This window comes from Ceratotherium simum, chromosome 7, assembly GCF_057802395.1.
Source record: "Ceratotherium simum simum isolate JZ-2026a chromosome 7, ASM5780239v1, whole genome shotgun sequence".
NCBI classification, from domain to species: Eukaryota; Metazoa; Chordata; class Mammalia; order Perissodactyla; family Rhinocerotidae; genus Ceratotherium; species Ceratotherium simum.
The window spans coordinates 58,764,318-58,782,939 of record NC_141906.1 but is presented as its reverse complement, the minus strand read 5'-3'; the positions used below and the strand labels follow the sequence as shown (position 1 = coordinate 58,782,939).

The 18,622-nt window shown below is 37.9% G+C and overlaps 1 protein-coding gene across 1 annotated transcript in view; it reads left to right on the top strand.

The window, feature by feature from the left end:
* GUCY1A2 (guanylate cyclase 1 soluble subunit alpha 2) overlaps window positions 1–18,622 on the top strand; it is a 284,330-nt gene that overhangs the window by 10,776 nt on the left and 254,932 nt on the right. The window contains exon 2 of the mRNA XM_004427377.3: window positions 18,258–18,319. Coding sequence (XP_004427434.3) covers window positions 18,258–18,319 — 62 coding nt within the window. The remainder of the gene's footprint in view (window positions 1–18,257; window positions 18,320–18,622) is intronic.

The following is an 18,622-nucleotide window of genomic DNA, read 5'->3' as shown; positions in this document are numbered from 1 at the left end:
GGCTATGACTCAAATAATTCTGCCTTCTGATTTTTGTATTAATTTGACTTTGGGAAAATAACTTTTTTGTCTTCATTTTCCAACTCCGAAATCGTATATAATAATACTAATCTTTCACTCAAGGGTAAATATGTACTAATAAAATGTGACTAGTGAATTGAAGACATTGTGTTTAACAATTATTACTTCTTTGTGCTGCTACACTGATTTCTTGAGGACTAAGGCATTGGTTCAGATTCCTTTACTCTCTACATTCTGGGAAAAGAACAGGTTTTGGAGTCAGATACTAACTCCGATCGCTATCTTGTGCATTCTTGGATAAACCTGAGACTCAGTTTCTTATCTATAAAATGAAGGCAATACTTAATTTATAGAATTATGAGGGTTAAAAGTATAATGCATAGCACAGTATTTGGAATACAGTAAATGACCAATTAATTTTGATGCCTTTCTCCAGCTCCTTATCAGCTGTTTTACCGATCTGCATATTGTTAATCACATCTCCTGATGTCTTCAGTTACCTCCAGCCACAATCTTTGGCAAAACCCGTAGATATTTCTCTTCTTTATAGTTCTTGTTTAGCATTCTCATGCTTTTTATGGGAAATATTTTCAACATTTTTTGAGGTACAACCTTTCAGTGTTATGAAATCTCCCAGAAATTCCCTCCCAGAAATCTTAAAAAGAAATGTGATCTTACCAGTCACTTGTTTTATTCATTCATTGCCTTACTCCTCACATTCTTTCATTCAGACAGCATTTATTTAGCAAATGAGCATTTACTGATTCACTCAGCATGCACTCAATATGTGTTAAACACGTGAATGAAATGGGGCATTCAGACAGAAATTTGATGTGGTCCTTTTGGGTTTAAAGAATGTAAAACCACATTTAACAAATTACCAAATAGTCTGCACAACAGCTATTTCTGCACCTTCCTCTGTCTTTTCCCCTCATCCTATCCTGACTTTTCCTTATTTGGCACAGTATGGAGGACATATGGACAAAAGAAGGATCTGTATGTAAAAAGACCAGTTAAACTGTAATGATGATGATGATGACAGTAATAATAATCATGTTGATTTGTCAAGCCCTCATCATGTACTGGACACTATACTAAGTGCTCTACACATTTGATTCCATTAAATACTCACAACAGTAATGCAGGAGGGATGCCTTACCATGGGCTACAAGATATCAAGAGACTACCTCTCTGGCCTCACCTTGTGAAGTCTAGCCTACACTCATGGTTCTACAGTGCACTCCTTGACCATTCCAGGCAAGTATCATTTTGCCTCAGGACTTTTATTCTGTTATCCATGTCAGAAATGCCCCCTCGCTCCAGTTCTCCACATGATTGGCTCTTTCTTGGCTTTCACATTTCCACTCGGTGTCACCTCGTCAGACAGTAGCCTCCCCCACCAACCATTCTCTCTCACATCACTATTTCCATCATAGCACTCACCATCAGAAGTTATCCTTTTATTTATTTGTTTACTTATGCATTACCTGTTTTCCTCACTGGGATTTAAGCTCTGCAAGGTCAGGGACCTTGTCTGGGTTGCTCACAGTGTCTTTGCAGTGCCTAGAATAGTCCTGGCTAGGGGAAGGTTCTTAATACGTCTTTATTGACTGAATGAATGTGTCATTTTGAAAGAAGTCTTAGTACTTGGAAAAGAAAGAGAATAGTTAAAAACAAAAACCTTACAGGGTGGGAAAAGGAGAATTAATGTGTGTTAGGCAACTATTATGGATCCAGCATTTAACTGTTTTCATAATACATATCATTGAATTTTTAAAATAATCTTATGAGAGATTCAGAGAAGTTGAGTAACTTGCCTGTAATCACAGTTAATTACCGATAGAGCTAAGATTAGAATCTTGGTCTGTTTAGCTCCAAACTCTGTATTTCTTCCACCTTGTTGTATACTTCAAGCTTCTGAGTGTGGTGGACATTGTGAAGCACTGCCTAGATGTCCCTTTAGGAATGAAGGACTTATTTCCCTAGATGCTAGGAGAGCTGGGACAGTCACCCTCAACTGTCAGTCTCCTGTGTTATTGCCTGGACTGAAGAGAGCTGCCTTGCCCAAGGTCATGCCCCTTTCCCATGACTAATCATCACGGGGATATGAAGGCTTGGCCTCCTTGCCCTAATTCACACGACTCTGAAGTTAGAATTCCATATAGGGTCAACGGAGGCATCCATTGAGACTGCATCACAGTCCAACTTCTTCTTCTCTCCAGTTTGCTTCCTTCTATACTCTTTCTTGGGTATTGATCCCAAGAGCACTCACTACCAAGCTTCCTACATGCTAATCTTCTCAGAGACTGCTTCTCAGGGAACCCAACCTGTGATAGTGAGTTTGAGAACCATGATGCATTAATAAAAGTGCAGAAGTCAATCACTGTGAAGGCGGCATTTGGAAGAAATATAATGGTAAGCTTGGATTTGGATCTTTTGAATTTAGGTGCAAATGGTCAGCTCTGGACTGTGAGCTCTTTGAGGGCTTGGTGTTACCGGATCACTAGCCTCAGCGCAGTGCCTGTCACATTGTAGGCAGTCACTCAATAAATAGAATGTTGAAGATTTGGGATTGGAGTTTGGGTAAGAGTTCATGGAAGTAACAGCTAATATCTTGATAATTGACAAGCCCTCTGAGTGAAAGAGAGAGAGAAATAAGAACAATAGGGAATTAAGAAGCAATATGCAAAGAGTACCAGAAGGATGCTTTTTTTGTTTGTTTGTAGGAGAGAGAGGTGGCTGGAGAGCAGCTGGGAGCAAGGACAATAGTGGTTAATGTTTGTGAAATAATGATGAAAAATTTAAGGATGGTGCTTTCGAACCCAGTGTGAATGAGGTTGCTGGTGGCCTTAGAAAAGTGATGTCAGTCCTACATCTGAGATAGGAACCTATTTAACAAGGTTTAAAGAGGGAATATATGATGATATCATGGGCATATATTTCTCCTTCAAGACATTTGGCAATATAAGTAAAGAGAGAAAGATAGTTGGCAGGGCCTGTGAGGCCAAATCAAAATTTATTAAAGAGGTGGAGACATGTTTGAAGGTAAGAAAGTAGTCAAAAAAGTTGGAGATGCATGAGATAAATAGAATTTGGGAAAGCATAGGGTTGACCTAGAGGCATCCTTTATCTCCTTTGCCAAGAGTGAGGACACTTCTTTCTCTGTACTCGAGGGGAATGCAATATGGCGTGGTAGGAGTAGCTGTCGGATTTTGGTTTTATTTACACCTAATTTATTACAGTTTGGTCTCGATTTTTTCACTGTAATTCAGTGATTGGTCAGTAATTTCATATATCTAATGACCGTTAAATTTCAATTGCCATGCTGTTTGCTGTTCTCCAGGCACATCTTAATTATGGTAGCTGCAGTGGCCATGGGATGTCAAATGAGGTCAGAAATGTCACTAATTGATCCTTCAGAAATTTTATGCTCAAATCATGAAATGTACATTTTTTCATTTGTTTATTCCACTGTAGATAACTTTTGGATTGTTTTATCAATCTGAAAACTTCAGATTTTCTCTTATCCTTCTGAAAATAGGACTTTATAAATTGAACCCCGTGTGGAAGGAACTGTTTTGTGATTTGTGCTTGTATTAGATTGTTCTCTTTCAGTTTTAATAAAATCAATAACAGTTTAAATAAAATCAATAACAATAACAAAATCAAAATAGACAAAACAGAATATACAAATGCAAATAATTATGTCCTATTATTTTTATTGCTTCATTATATATTTACTCTACACCCACTATTCATGCTTGACTTTATTGTCTCCTGAGCCAAAACACAAGATCTATGGAGCGGAAAATGGCTCCAGTCACCTGCAGAATTAAAAACAGAATGTGTTGAGTTTTTCTTACATGCTCTCGTAATCTGCTACACCAATCAACTTACATTATGTACTAAGAGGAAAAAAGAATTTTTTTCTACATGATCTAACTATATTAAAAAAAAAATGAACATTACTTTTTCCTTAAACAAATATTTGTTATGTCCTTTCCTGTGCCAAGTGTTTGGTATGTCTCATTTATATGGGGAAGATACTTATAATTGCCCCCTCCACAATTTTTTTGTGATTATGTTGCAAATATTTCAGGAATAAAATTTCAGAAAGATTTTATCTTTCTTCCAACCTCTTTCTTGTATGAAGTCTTCCCAAGGGAAAGCAAGAACTTTTGGAAGAAAAATTCTCATTACCCCGATAGTAAATTTAAGGCGAACCTGTCACCGTACTAGCGAGAAGCTGGTCATCTTAATTCAGTAAATTTCTGTAGACCTGAACAAAAGAAAAAGCTATCATGTTTAAATGCCTGTCGACCAAATTCTTGCAGTGCAGGATTACTCTGAGTCTATCTTCCATTTTCATTTCTTCCTTGTGTGATTGGTTTAATTAGTGTACGAGAGATGTCTTGATTTTTCAATGTTGTCTTACCAAATATTTGATTGTTAACTTAAGGAATTTGTTTATTTATTTGTTTTTCAGAAAGGAAAGGATGCAGAGATTCTTACAAATTGTGTTTTTGTGATAAACCCGTAGATACTCTGTTTATTTTAATAGCATTTTTGAAATCTATCATCTATCTATCTATCTATCTATCTATCTATCTATCAATCATCTATATATCTCTGTGTAATTATGTATCTATGTATCTGTCTATCTATCATTGATTATATAGGGCAGAAGAGAAATGACTCTGTTATTGGATTCTGAATTAAAAAATGCCATGTAATAGAAATCTGGATTAGGCATAATTACTCTCATTGTGTCTTAAAAATTTGCCGTAAATAATGAAAATGTCTTCTACCTCCTTAACAAAAGAATCTACATCCAAAGGCATTTATTGTAAAGAGTGATAATGATGAGATGATTTGTGTTGTAATGGAATGAAGACTGAGGGAAAGAGTAAATTTTAGCTACAGACTATTATAATTCCATCTGCAGCTTCAGACAGCTATGAGGGAGTTTCTGGTGTGGTGCTGGAGAAGAGAGATTTATTGTTTCTTCCTGATATAAAGATCAGTAAATACTTTGTGGATCTGACAGTGTTTGCAAGCTATATAGTCTCTCTTTTTTTTCCTCTTGTGTTAACTTATTGCTGTTATAAACACATTTCAAAGAAGATCAGTCTTTCCTTTTGTTCTGAATTAAATTCATTCTCCAAAAGTGTGTTTGCAAAGTACAAACCTAACTTTCCTGCTGAAGGAGAATGGATGGGATTCATCCACAGCTTATAAGAGGCTAACTGTGTGAATTGTGGTATATGAGCCTGCTGCCTGCTGGATCTGTAAACCTTGGGCAGTTCTCTCCTTATTCAGCTGCATTCTTGGGATGGGAGTGGGGGAAGATGAAGGAAATCAAATACTAAATTAAATTGTATATATAATTTCCCACAATCAGCCTAGCATTTTGACTATTGAGAAAAATCTAGGTCTCAAAATACCTAGTTAACACAGATATTCAATTATTTTGGTTATAGCAATGGGATATATCATCTTAATCAATGGCATTAATGTTGACAGTAATGATAGAAATTAATAATTCCCTTGGACATGTAATTGGAAAAAGCATTTTACTACAAGTTACCCTAAGAGACATAATAATTTTTCAAAGAATACATATGAGTAAGTCATTTTTGAATAGGGGTCAATAAAAATGTTACCATTGTAAAACTATAAAATATGTCTATAAATTTGAATCTAAAAATAAGATCAGACCTACAATTCTTGGCCATTAGATAAGGTATTCATCTGCTTTATGTGATTTATAAATCAAATCAAGATATGCCTGCCTGGAAATATCTTAAAAACCTAAAATAAAAAAGTTTCTTATTTTGCTCTTCCAGAGTAACTAATAGCAGTGAAAGCAAAGGTGTATCAAAGCAAAGCATATCAGTGTTTCTGCCTTGGCATTTTATACTAGTTTAAACTCTGATATATTATGGGGTAAGGTTGAGAAAAAATTGTAGAAACATTTACTTTTGATAGTCCCTGTTCTCAGTTTCTCTCTCTCTCTCTCTTAATTCCTATATCAAAACCTCATGCCACAAAAATCTGCTATGAGTCTCTCCCACCAGACAAATTGGACTGTGTACATTTTAAATACCTTATCATGTTAAATTATTAATTGATAAGTACCTCCCTTGATTTTAAGTACCTTTGCAGGAGTGGAAAGTAAGTTTTTGTGGGGAGGATTGGGTTTGGATGAGATGGAGATAGCTCTCTCGGTGCTCCTAGAATCAGATGTGGTGTCTGGCCCCATAAGGCTCTAGCATACAGTGATGGCTTTGTGGAAGTGAGTATGTCTGGGCACTTCTCAGGCAGCCATCTGGAGATCTCTGTAGCTACAGTAAATTATTTAATGTTGTTGGTCTGTAAGGATAACATGGATATATTGGTAGATGAAAATATAATAATATATAGCACTTTTGATTATATGGCATTATACTTATTAATTCTGTGTCATAAACTATGTTCTGTTATTTTAAAGAACTGTGACTGCTACTTCAGTGTTCATTTTAAATAAGCCTCACAGGACTAAATGGGGCTGATGTCGTCCTTATGTTTTATAATGTTTAGAGATTACAGAGATTTTGCTACTTAAATGAATAAATTATGGATTAATGTGTATTGTGCCAATTATGGATGCTCCTGCACTGGGTTTGCCTTGGAAATTCCAGTTAAGAGCCCTTATGCAGGTGAGGAAATTAAAATGTGTTTTAAAGCTGGAACATAGTGAATGATATCCAATCAGTACCCTCTTCCTAAATATTATGTCATTTAAATTCCCTGTTGTTTGGTGTGAATGTGTGTACGTGACATGTGTGGGTCAGTGTTTGACTGATATTTGTAAAGCTGATTGGCAGAGCAAGATGTTCAAAACTCATGTAGTATTCTAGAAAGAATTTGAAAAAAAAATTATACTGTGCCAGAGACAATTCCCCTCTTCTGTAGGCAGCTGTTCCCAATATTCCTTTCTTACTCACATCCTTTCACCGTCCCCTTTTCCCAGTTACTAATTTTCCATTAGGTAATGAGACAAACAAAAGGCTAAGAAATACTAACCGTTAAAAATTTGGTTCTAATGTGAGCAAGTGTCAATGTCTTTTGTTGAGGCTCTTCTAAAATGACCTTGACAACAATTCACATTATGATGGCCATTTTTGTGACTAATGGCTTATTTTGATTAGTTTTTGGTGTAAGTAGATTTGAAGAGAATCTGGAAAAACCGGGGGCTTTCACTAACTCTACTGTTTTTTAACACCTACAAACACAAGGCCTTAGTGACATCATTTTTTTTCTTCTTAATTTTCCCCACATCAGGAATGACGTGCTGACCTATACTTTCCCTATAGAGAAGCCACTAGCGATGAGTGACATCTGCTTAGAGTTTACGAAGCATGTTTTTAACACACATTATCCCACCCTGATTCAGCCAGGAAATGTATGAAGTAGGCAGGGCAAGGATTACTATTAGGCACAATTTAAGGATGAGGAAACTGAAGCTCAGAGAGAAACTGTAACTTGCCCCAAGTCAGGAAGCTAGTGACCACTTACATTTTAGTGCCCGGTTCTCCTGTTGCGGGTCCTAAGCTCTTTCCACCATGACGTGTCTCTCAACATGTCCCTGAATTGTTCCATCCTCAATATACAAGATACAATATACAATATTGTTTAGTGTATACTCCCTATTCACCTCTCATATGTTTCCTATTTTGTGACTTGCTAGCGGGTGGCTGGTAGCAATTTCCTGTTGGTTTTTTCAAACCTTACCTCCTCTCACCAATCGTTTAGTTCCTGACTGTGCTATGAGTCCACACAACATAGACCTATGTTAGAAATGAGAAAGGCTCTTTTTTCATCAGGGCTCTGCCTCTAGACTGACCTAGTGTGCCTGTCCACTGTCATGTTTGTATGCTCCAGGCTCCCATGGGTGAGGCAGCTATGAACAGAGTGACAAAAGCCACCACGACTGCCAACAGCTTAGCTTGTGCTGCAGAGTCTGGGAAGAGCAATGATATTACTTGTAGTTCAATTTCTGAATATGATGGAAGTCATGGTTATCAAAGAAATAGCTACATGCGTAAGGGTATGTATTTCTCTTCATAGATAGTATATAATTGTGCATACCCATACATACACAGATCTTGGTATAATTAAATAATTTATTAGAAGGGATGAGAAAGCAATATAATAGATATTATATAATAGAGTGATACCTAGCTTAAAAATGTGCTCAGATAGAGTTAAATGAAAAAAAGTAAGACTTTTTATGTCATGCAGTATTAGTGTTTTTCTGCCTGCATGTTTTTCCAGAAAGTAGTGTGATTATTCTGTACCTCTAGCTTAGGAATGTAGTGTATCATAAACACTGATGACATGGCAGTCATCAATTGCCAAATACCTGCCTAGTAAGCAGGTTTCATATCTGTTTGGATCATCAGATTATAGTCAACACTAGATCTGATTATATTTAGACCCTTGTTGAGTTTTATCTTCCAGGAGAGGTTGAAGCAGTAGAGGTAGGCAGGAGCCACCCTGGGTAGTATTTTGATGGTTTCTGCATGTTTCAGCATCTGAGACTTTTAAATTCCAAGAACTTGTTTTTATTAGTCTCCTGAAATAATCAGACTCTCAGCCACTGACTGGCTAAATAGAATGCCCATGACACTTTGGTTGGCATCTGAATGACGGTTTACTTATTTACAGCGAGCAATAACTGTGAAATGAGGCTTATTACTCAAAGTCTGCATGGTCAGCGCATTTCTTACCTGTTCAGACTACGTGAAGAGCCAAGTCATAATCAGAAATTTGCTTTAATCTACTTAGAGTCAAAGCAAAATAAATTCCATGCCAAATTCTTCAGTCCGGTTTAAGGAGCTATCTGGTTGTAGGGAAGGCCTTGCCAATAAGACCTTATGCTCCATGTCTGTTCATAAGACTCCTTTTTTAAGTTCAGTTGGTTGAAGAATTTTCCTCACCTGAGGAATAATCTTTCTCAATGTGACAGAGAGTCAATAAGCTCCGAACAGTATTAGGTATAATGTATCATAAACTATTCCCTCCCCTCTCTTTCCTGTGGGTTGCCCTCTCTAACTTCACCTGCTTTCCCATGCCCTACCTGTTTTCGTCTCCCTTAGATATGTTGCTTCTACTGCTCAGTGGCCCTCTTTGCCTGGAGCTATTACCTGACTGGTGTATAGAGGTAATTCTCTGCCACTCATTTACAAATTATTGTTTAACCTGGTGCATTTAGAATTGACAAAACATTTCCCTGTTTTATGTCTTAATTTTATAATGGAACTGTCAGGCAGAAATATTACTTCCCTTATTTCCAGGCTTTTGTTGGGAAACACCTCACTAAAGCTCCCAAGTACTGGAAACAGTAGGAAATTCTTTGGAAATGCTTAAGTGGAGGCTGCAAAGATGTTTTAAAAAGCTAGAAATGATTTCCTTACATAAGGGCCATTGCTATCCAGTAGAGTACTCATGAGTTGAAATGGCGCTAATTAGCTTTACAGCATCTAATTGGCATCTTTGGGCTGTGAGGCATGCCTGGCACCAATCTTAGATATTAGATGTGGTCAGTTTAGTTCAATACAACACTTTTTTGACTACTTCCTCATCAAGATATTTTTGCATAGAATTGTCATATAGTACATGTTGTTATAATACTTTATTGCTTTATTTCATTTTGACCTTACAACAACCCCGAGAAATAGTTATGCTAGGAATTTCCCTATTTTATAAAAAAGGAAATTGAGGTTCAGAAAAATAAATGCTGTATCCAAAATCATACAGTCTAGCCAAAACTTAATCCCTTTCAACTGCAACCTTTTCTGCCTTGGTGAAGAGAGAACACTGTATTTCAGTTTGGAGGAGCAAATTATTTATTTATTTTGGTGAGGAAGATTGACCCTGAGCTAACATCTGTGCGAGTCGTCCTCTATTTTGTATGTGGGATGATGCCACAGCATGGCTTGATGAGCTGTGTGTAGGTCCGCTCCTGGGATCCTAATCCTCGAACCCAGAGCCACTGAAGCAGAGCACGCGAGCTTAACCACTATGCCACTGGGCCAGCCCGTAGAGGAGCAAATTAAGAACTTGGCTTTTGGAGGCGTTAGATATAGAATAGATACTTACATAGACTCAGACACTTACTACCTAAGTGACTTTGGGCAAGTTTTTTAACTTCTCTGGTTTCGGTTTTCACATTTATAAGATTGGGATAATCTTGTAGGATTTTTGTGAGGATTAAATGAGTTGCTGCAGGCAAAATGTTGGGCTCAGAGTTGTTGGCTGCTATTACAGTGTGTTTAATCCAGAAAGCTTACCCTTATTTCATTTTGTAGACTGAGTCAGCCCTGTGCCATCTGTGAGGTTCTATTTGGTTTAAGGGTTTAGGCCTACAGCCATGTCCCTCCAACGGTTTGCAATACGGCTTGATCCATTTTCCTGAGAAGGTGGCTAGAAGCAGTACCATCTTGTCTCATAGTCAGTGTTTTTATTCACACAGCCAAGTTGGCCAAGATGGTGACCAGTGAAGCATGTTTCTCCTAAAGTTTCCCTGTTAAGAAGCTAATGATCATACCGGAAATATCTAAATAACAATAACATCATACAAATTTGGGAAAACAATTTTACATCATTTTCGTATCCATTCAAGAAAAAATGAAAGGAAACAAGGGATTTCAGTTAGATACATGGAAGAATTTCCTAATAGTCACCAAAGCAAACTGAGTTACCAATGGGGGCAACAGTCTGTGGGAAAAAAAGCATAGAAGACCTAAGTCCTTGTCTTGTTGGCAGCTCTTTCCAGCTGCATAGCTGAGGCAAAACACTTTGACCTCTCTGAATCTCAGTTTTTTCATCTGTGAAAGTGGATAATTGTATCTGAGACTCACGAGGTTGCCGTGGATATCTAATGAGATGAAGGAAAAGAAAGTGATTTGTAAACTGGGAAGTGTGATACAAACTGAAGGTGGTGGTGTTATTCTCCAGAGTTTGTTGAAAATATCGAAAATTCTTGGATGACTTAAAAGTGCTCTTACCTGAAGGTGGGAGAAGGACTGAAAAAGTAACCCTTTGGATCTGTTTCAGTTCAAGGAATGTATATTTTCAGATTCCATTAGTATTGATGATATTAGGTCTTGTATCAAATTGAAATTCAATGGCTATTTTTGGAAAGGTATTAAAATAAAATAACAAAGGGGAAAATACTTGGAAAGCAATGTACTTTGTATAGAAAAGCTTAATTATCAAATTGATTATATGTTAAGTATTTTCAGTTACAATCAATAATTACAATGAGAGGGGCCGGCCTGGTGGCATAGCGGTTAAGTTCTTGCGCTCCGCGTCGGCGGCCTAGGGTTCACAGTTTCGGATCCCGGGCGTGGACCATCGCACAGCTTGTCAAGCCATGCTGTAGTGGCGTCCCACATATTAAGAAGAGGAAGATGGGCACAGATGTTAGCCCAGGGCCGATCTTCCCCAGCAAAAATAGGATTGGCAACAGATGTTAGCTCAGGGCTAATCTTCCTCAAAAAAAAAAAAAAATTCCAATGATGGTAACCACCATGCTTTGCTAATTAGAACATACTTCCAATAAGGCCAAGGGTATCAGTTTGAATCCCTTTATGGGTCAATTAGCATAATGTCAGCCTTCACCCTAAGGTCACTCAAACGTGTACCTGTGTTCACAGGAGAATAAAGTGGAGATTGGATGAAATCGTGCAAGTGTTCAACCAGTGTGTGTAGAAGAACTCTATATTTATGCATATAGTGCATCTCTAGCTTTTATTTTTTTCTTTTAGGACACTTATCATTTTTGCTTTTTGTAATTAATTGTCCGGACTACTGGTTTTGTTTAGCAAATTACTGGTGTCGGTCACTTGAAATGGTATTCCAAGTTTCCTGAAAGGTGGTTTAATCAGAATCATGTTCTGACCTGCTATTTATAAGTGCTTAACTTTGCAATGCTTTCTTTCAAAATGACCCTGAGAACTATGAACTTCTTATATGTGTTTTTCAGATGGGAAAATGGAGGCATTTTTTTTCCCAAGGTTTCTTACTCCCAGGTGAAGAGATTTTGGCTAATTTTATAAAAAGGTCAGTAGCACAGCTGGGCTTGAAATACAGAGGTCCTGACTCAAAGTTCTATATTTAATTTGCAGTCTATTTTTTTTTTTTTTTTTAGTTTATATGTAGTAGGTTTAGTCAGAGGCTGGGAAAATGAATATTATGTCTGGATATTTAGCAAGATAAATTAGCAAGATAATTACTACAAATACATCTCTTTCGGAAGTAGTTAAGCTGGTTGTTAGAAGTGACTTATTATTTTGACTAGTTTTATTAATAATACCAATCATACGATTTGATCCATGGTGTCTACAGGCCTAGCCATAAAGATAGGGTATTTAACATTATAATTTTGATCTTTTTAAATGATGGAATTTGACATGTCATGTCCTAATAGCAAAATGCTCTCATGTTGTGGAGAAAGTGGAGATCTCTGTATTGTGATTTGGGGGATGATAAGAAAAGTTCCTTTATCTCTCAGTGACAAGCCTATTTACCAAAATTCCACCACTAGTGGTTCAGACCATCTTACATAATGCAGGGAAGCTCATTTATACCATCACTTACCTTAGTACGGATTGAGGATTGAGTTTTTGAGGAAATGGTGGTAGGATTCCTCCTGACCACCTTCTGAGGTCAAATCTCACCTACTAATGAGATTTGAAATTTTGATGAGGAAAGGAAAAAGAATATGTAATGATGATTTTTGGAGACCTGTTTTGGGAGTTTAGATGATAATGGTGGGGATTTGGCCTATCAGCATACAGCATAAATACACTGGACACCTGGAGAGTAAGGAAGAGGTGAGCTGGAGGATGAGAGAAAGCTAGGGAAGTGCATCTAAATTGAGACTTAATTCACAATTTTGCCCATGGCCTTCTTTGTTTATACAGGTTTGGTTTAAAGAACGTTAAGTGTGTCTAGAAGCAAACAACTAATTGGAATCCATGTGATTCTTATGTTGACATTAAAAATTACTTTATTATTGATGATAGTTTTATAAGGGAAGAGATGCTCTTTTTGTAAAAGAGGGCTTCTAATCTCTTTAACTTTGGTTCCTTTTCAGTCAAATGGTAATAATCACACCATTCTGACTCTTTCACTGGATTGGTGCAAGGATCAATTGGGATAACATCCATTAAAAAATGTGAACTGTAAAGGGCTCAGCCAAATACAGAGTGTTAAATATTATGTGCAGTATGGGTTGGAGATTACATGCTTGGATTCTAGAGCAGATTACTTGAGTTTCAACACTGGCTTTGTCCTTTTTCCCTCTGTGACACAGGGCAACTTGAACTTCCTGTGTCTCAGTTTTCTCATTTGTAAAATAATAACACCTAGCTCATAATGTTGATGTGAAAATCAAAGGAGTTCATATATGTAATGGGCTTACTCACATGGAGTAAGCACAGAAATCACACTAGGTGTTATATTGCTATGTACGTGCCAGCGCAAAATTGAATGCTGGCATAAGTGCATGGGGAATTAAAAAACATCCTGTATTTATGCCTCAAGCAATATAGTTATTTGTTTATCCAATGAATTCATATTTGGTTATAAGCCATTAGTGACAGTTGATAAATGGAACTGTGTTGAATTTAGCAGCTTCTTTCAGAAGCCTACTTGATATTTGAATAAAGAAACTACTCTCATTAATGCTGACTTATTCAGATAAGGTTTATAGAGTATTAGTCTTGATCATCATGTTTATACCTTAAATGAAAGGTTTTCAACCCTAACTACACATTAGAAGCAACTGGGTCTCCCAAACCAGTTGAATTGGAAAATTTGGGGGTGGTTCTCAGGCACTGGTATTTTTTAAAAGCTCCCCAGGTGATCTTAATGTGCAGATAGAGTTGAAAACCACTGCCTTAAAGCATTAGTAATTAAATATATACCCATATCATTTAATTTCTGACATTGATACATAATTTTCTCATATTTAAGTAAATAAGATGACATGGCTATATATGGATGTTTCTTTTAAAGGCAGACCTATTATTTCTATTAATTCTGTAGCTTATGGGTACGTGTTATAAAGCAGAAATAAGAAGTTTGTTTTTAAATTATCTGTGGATTTTTATTTGTTCGTTTTTGGCATGATGAAGTGCTGTATATATTAAAACAGAATATAGAATCACAGACTGTTAAAGGTGAGAGGGACCCTCAAGGCATCTAGTAGAAAGAGGGCTCACTTCGAAGCCAGTCCTGGCTTGCAGGGACTTATTCACTTACTAACTGTGTGATCTTGGAGTACTTACTTAACCAATCTGAGCCTCAACTCCTTCATGTCTGTAAAATTGAGATGAATGTGTACTTTGTACTATAACAACTGCGTTTCATGCCACACACACACACACACACACACACACACAGATCTTGACTCCCTACCTCCTGCCCGATCCCCGCAGCAGCTGGTGCGGATATCCAGAGCAGGGACTGTGTGGGAGCCTCCGCAGTGCTGTCTGAGCTTGCAGGGCCAGCTGCTGGGAACTGCTTCCTCCCACTCCTCAGGGATCATTTCTCTGGCTCTGCTGGGACTGTTTCATGGCTGGCTGTTTGGATCCCATGACCTTTCATGAGTATAACATTTAGTCTGTGGGGGTCAGTCACTGCTGGCCAAGTAGAGTGAAGCTGTTAATGACACTAGAGATGAAGATGGCTTCTTGTTGCCACATGATGGAAGCTTTTGGGTGCCTTCTGATTGTGCCCCAGACAATACTTGTGCAGGACATAGACAGCTGCTGTCTCTTTCCAGCTGTTTTCCTATCCATTGTGTCTTTGTGTTGAGTAGGGACAATAGGAGGCCACTATCTATGTCTTAGTTTAGGGGAAGCAGAGAAAAATCACAGACCTCTTTGATTTTCTTTTTATGATAGGTACAGTAGATTTTGTCTCCTTTCCCACACTTGTCTCTCAGATCCTCTAGCATATGGCTATAAAAGCCTTAGGCCACCCAGCTCTCCTGTTGAACATTCTTTGTGTCCTAGAGAGGAGGTTCATGGGTTGTTTCTTATTAGTTGTAAAGCATAATGCCTGGGGTCGTGATCTTAGCTATGGTGCTTCAATGTCTTTCCCAGTTGTAGGCCTGGCTTTAGGTCTATTGTCAATCTTAATTATGAGAATTCTGCTTTTGTCACCATCTCTCTGGACTGATCTGAAGGTTTCATTGAAAACATTTATTAATTCAGCTGTCATTTTCCTATTTTTTTCTTTTATCTACTGGAATTGGCACCATCTTCTCTACTAGTGGTAGGTCTATTGATTTTTTAGTGATGAGGATGTTGAAACATTACCCTTGTGGGGTGGGTGTTCTAACATATACCTTGTGTTCCTCCAACTAGATTAGGAGACTCCTGAGGGTAGGAACCATGTTTTCTAGCTGAGCATAGTCATACTATCATTTATTATGCACCTACTATGCACCAGAGACTTGACTTTAATTATTTCAATTGATTTCTGTAATAATAATATATACATAAGAAATCTTATTTCAGGCAGCTTAAGTAAACTGCCCAAGGTCATCTAGCTAGTGAGTCACAGAGCTGGACTTTGAACCCAGATAGATCTTAAATCCTCTGTTCTAAATCATCTTTCTAAACTTCTTAAATGAAAGGACAGGTACAGATAAGAGGAATGGAAACTCGGCCTACAGAAGGTTGGATGGAACTGTTGAATAGGGGACTGGTATGGAGTGGCATTCTTGAAGAGGAGAGAGGATCTGCATGTCTTCAAAGCCAGTGCTTTCCCACTAATAATCTACACTGACTTGCATCACTGGCATACACGGACACTTAGTAAGTGGACCATAAGACCTTCCAGGCAGAAGTTACCCCTGCAGAAGGCTTTGGTCCAGGTGTGGAACTTCACTTCATGATTTTTATTCAGGTCAGAGAGACCTTGAAATTATGTGAAGATGTCTCACAATTAGGCAAACTGAAGCAGATTCAAATGAATCCATGGAGATAAGACATTCTGAGCAGCAACACAAGTCTGTGTTGAAGTCAACCATGTCTAGCTGAAGATCAGGAGATACTCTGCAGTCAGCCTCTATGCACATAGTTCAGACCATCAGAATGTGCCCACTGGCTTTGGCAAGCAACAGGAAGTATATAAATGCTTTACCAAGTTGAAGCTTTGTTGAACATGCCCAGAGAGCATTTTCCTTTTAATGTGTTTGGAAACTATACATTTAACTCCTGCTGGGAGTAAAAGTAATTGCTTCACAAAAGAAAAAAGTCAGCTCTTTAAAAGGCTTAACTCCTTTCACAAACATGTGCTTTTTAATGACTGGGAAATTCCTGGTACAGGAGAAAAATGTCTTTTGTCCAAATGAGCTCATTGTGGTCTTAACTCACCCTGTGCACTATAGTTCCTGCTTTCTGTTCCATGTTTTGTGACCAGAGGTTATTGGAAGGATAATCCCTCTGTGGATATTCTCTGCTTTTTGGGCATGTTGCCAAAGAGAAAGTTATCTTAGCTCAGAAACTGCCAAGCAAGTGCAAGAGGCCCATATCCCAGGGGTCCTGAGCCTGTGACTGATAATGACTTGGTTTAGGTTGGCTGTGGGTTGGGTTTTTCAAGCACACTTCATGTGCACTAGGATGGCTGTGTCTGCTTCGTCCTCTTTAGATTTCTCAACAGTTCTATTGCTTCTTGATTCCGGAATGATTTTTCTTTCCTAGGTACATTGTATTTACTCTGCTTTGATTCTATCCTGATGAGCAGAAATATCTGTGCCAGTCGGAGGCCTCATGTTTATCGTTTTAACCTGGTATAAATGAAAAACAGCTGTTGAAAGAAATAGCCCTGTATCTCTTTCTTTGAACACTTGGAGGCTGATGCCTCCTAAAATTAATTTCTGTGTTGGCTTGGCTAAAGTGAAGAATATGTCTGAGGCCTTAGATTTGCTCAGTGAAAGGGTTCTCCTAAATGGTAGTGTAGAGTAGATCTCAGTGGATGCCCTTGATTTAATTGAAGCTCACATTCCTCTATCTTTAAAATAACCGTTTCCTACCATGGAGGAAGTTGCAACTTTGAATGGTGTTAGTTAGGGAGATTGTACATCTATTATGGATGTTTTCAGAAAGAGGCGAACATGGAAGGGGTTCAAATGCACCTTGACAATGACCTCTGTAGTCTCCTTTAAAGGAGACTATATTTTTAAGACAGTTACTTTGAAGGATTAGGGATGGGAAATAAACTGATATTTATTAACTGCTTCTTAGGTACAAGCACTGTGCTAGATCCTTTCTGCAGACTACCTTTTTAGATTTATCTAGGTTTACGTAGTTAATTAATGGCAGCCCATGAGAACTAAACTACCATGCTGCCTCACATCTTGAAGGGTCTGTGTTAGAGTCATTATATTCCCCTAAAATTCATCCATGGCTATAATGAATCAATATTTTGATAAGCCTTTGATAGCTTCTCTCCTGCTTGATTGACTACAAGTTTTTATTATTTTAAAAAATTCACACTCTTGCCACTGAGAATTTGGTTCTTATCATAATTTGTTAACAAAATCTATGCTCTGGGATCTTTGTGTCACTTTCATGGCTCCCTTGGTCTGAAATTCTAAGTTCAGGCTCTGATGCCTAAGTAAGTCTAAGAATAATTTCTTGGTCTGGGATTAAGAAGCTCTGTCTTCAGCTATTATGAAGAGGAGAGGATTATAAAATTCGGTCATGAGCTGCTTAGGTAGTATTTGCTGTAAACCCCATTTCTTGCCCAAAGCACTGTGGCCCCTCTAGGAGGCTCCAGAACCCTTGCCTGAAATCCCTTGAGGAAACCAGGCTTGACCTGGGCATGACCCATGTTTATTCAGTACACCCCCTCTCCAATGCCCCCAAGGCCTAGGTTTATTGTATGCAGCCAATGAGTGTTTCACTGAATATAATAGCTGGTACAACAGAAATGGGAAAAATATGGCTAGGAAATACTATCATACTTGAAAGTGGGAAATTCTGGGTAATTGCTGAGTGCCTCATTTTAGCTCCCATGGGGAAAATACATGGCAAAACGCATAATGGGTTAATATTGTAAAGTGAAAACTCTTATGAGATAAATCAGAAGCTACATATCTGCCTGTGATGCTCAGAATGGGAATGGCACTGATTTGCTGATAATGTATTTTTATTATTATTATTATTCTGTAGCCTCAGACGATACAGCAAACTCTCAAGAGGACATTGCAGTATTATGAGCACCAAGTTATAGGGTGAGTAAAAATGAATTTTGGTTATTATTAAGGGCAAATTAAAGATAATTACTCAAACATAGCTGTTGAGCATGGGGTTTTCTGCCACTGAGGTCAACCTTTTTTCAAAGTGGTTATGCTCTCAGTGTGGAGTGGGGGCTCGTGGGGGCTCATGGGGGCCCCTTGAAATGATTTCCTTTGGCTTATTTGCGTTGAATCCTTCTAAATGAAATTCCCATTGGTATTGTGTTCCTTTTTTTTCTCTTTCCTTTTTGTACTCTTACCCTCTCTTTGTTATCCATTGAATCTCATAGTTTTGCCTTA